Below are 754 nucleotides of genomic sequence, written 5' to 3' on the forward strand. Positions count from 1 at the left end.
GTTGAATAATCGGTCAAAATGGTGCTTACGAGAAATCGGCCAAATTCTCCGAAGAAGAGTGGCTGAGAACGCTGTATATGATGCAGTATCTGTAAAAACGGTTGTGAAACGATTGGGCAAGATAGACATCGCGCGCGCTACTGTTCAGCTACAACGAACGATCAACATTGAGCTCACTAGCGCTTAAACGGTTTGCCTAATTAGCACCAGCCTATGGCGTTGGCATAGGCCCTCGCAGGTCCAGTCTGGCTCCGCATTTCCGGCAGATTTTCTCACACTCGTGCACGATGACTATCCGTTCCTTCCCCTTCATCATCGTCTGTCTCAATGTTCTCCGGGACATCACATACGTGATGGGCCACACCACCGAGTGCGATGCCGAGTGTGCCGCCACCTATCCCGGGTCGTATTGTAAATACTGGCAGACACCTAGCAGGTGCTTTGGCTCCAACGTCCCTTGTTACTGCGGGTCGGGTGAGACAACTGAAGTTCCCCGTAATTGTGATGCTGGTTGTGCCTCGGATACTCCTGGCTCCTACTGCAAGTACTGGGCTACACCAAGCACCTGCCATTCATCCAATGAGCCATGCACTTGCGAGGCTGCTGCAGTTACCACTACTCCAAGTGAAGCCACCGATGAAGTCACTGAGACCACCACAATCCAGGACGGCACACAGCCGCTCCCGAAGAAACCAATATGCCACTTCTGTTGCTGTTGACACTACCGGAATGGTAACTACAGCCGATGCGGCTG

The 754-nt window shown here is 52.4% G+C and overlaps 1 protein-coding gene across 1 annotated transcript; it reads left to right on the forward strand.

Moving 5' to 3' along the window:
• Positions 1-287: 287 nt before the first annotated feature.
• Positions 288-624, forward strand: Pmar_PMAR017005 (hypothetical protein; the record flags this gene model as incomplete). Its single annotated transcript, XM_002768434.1, has 1 exon — positions 288-624. A coding segment is annotated over one exon (337 nt), but the record flags the coding sequence as incomplete, so codon positions are not given.
• Positions 625-754: the final 130 nt, after the last annotated feature.

Source organism: Perkinsus marinus (assembly GCF_000006405.1).
Source record: "Perkinsus marinus ATCC 50983 genomic scaffold scf_1104296968310, whole genome shotgun sequence".
NCBI lineage: Eukaryota > Perkinsozoa > Perkinsida > Perkinsidae > Perkinsus > Perkinsus marinus.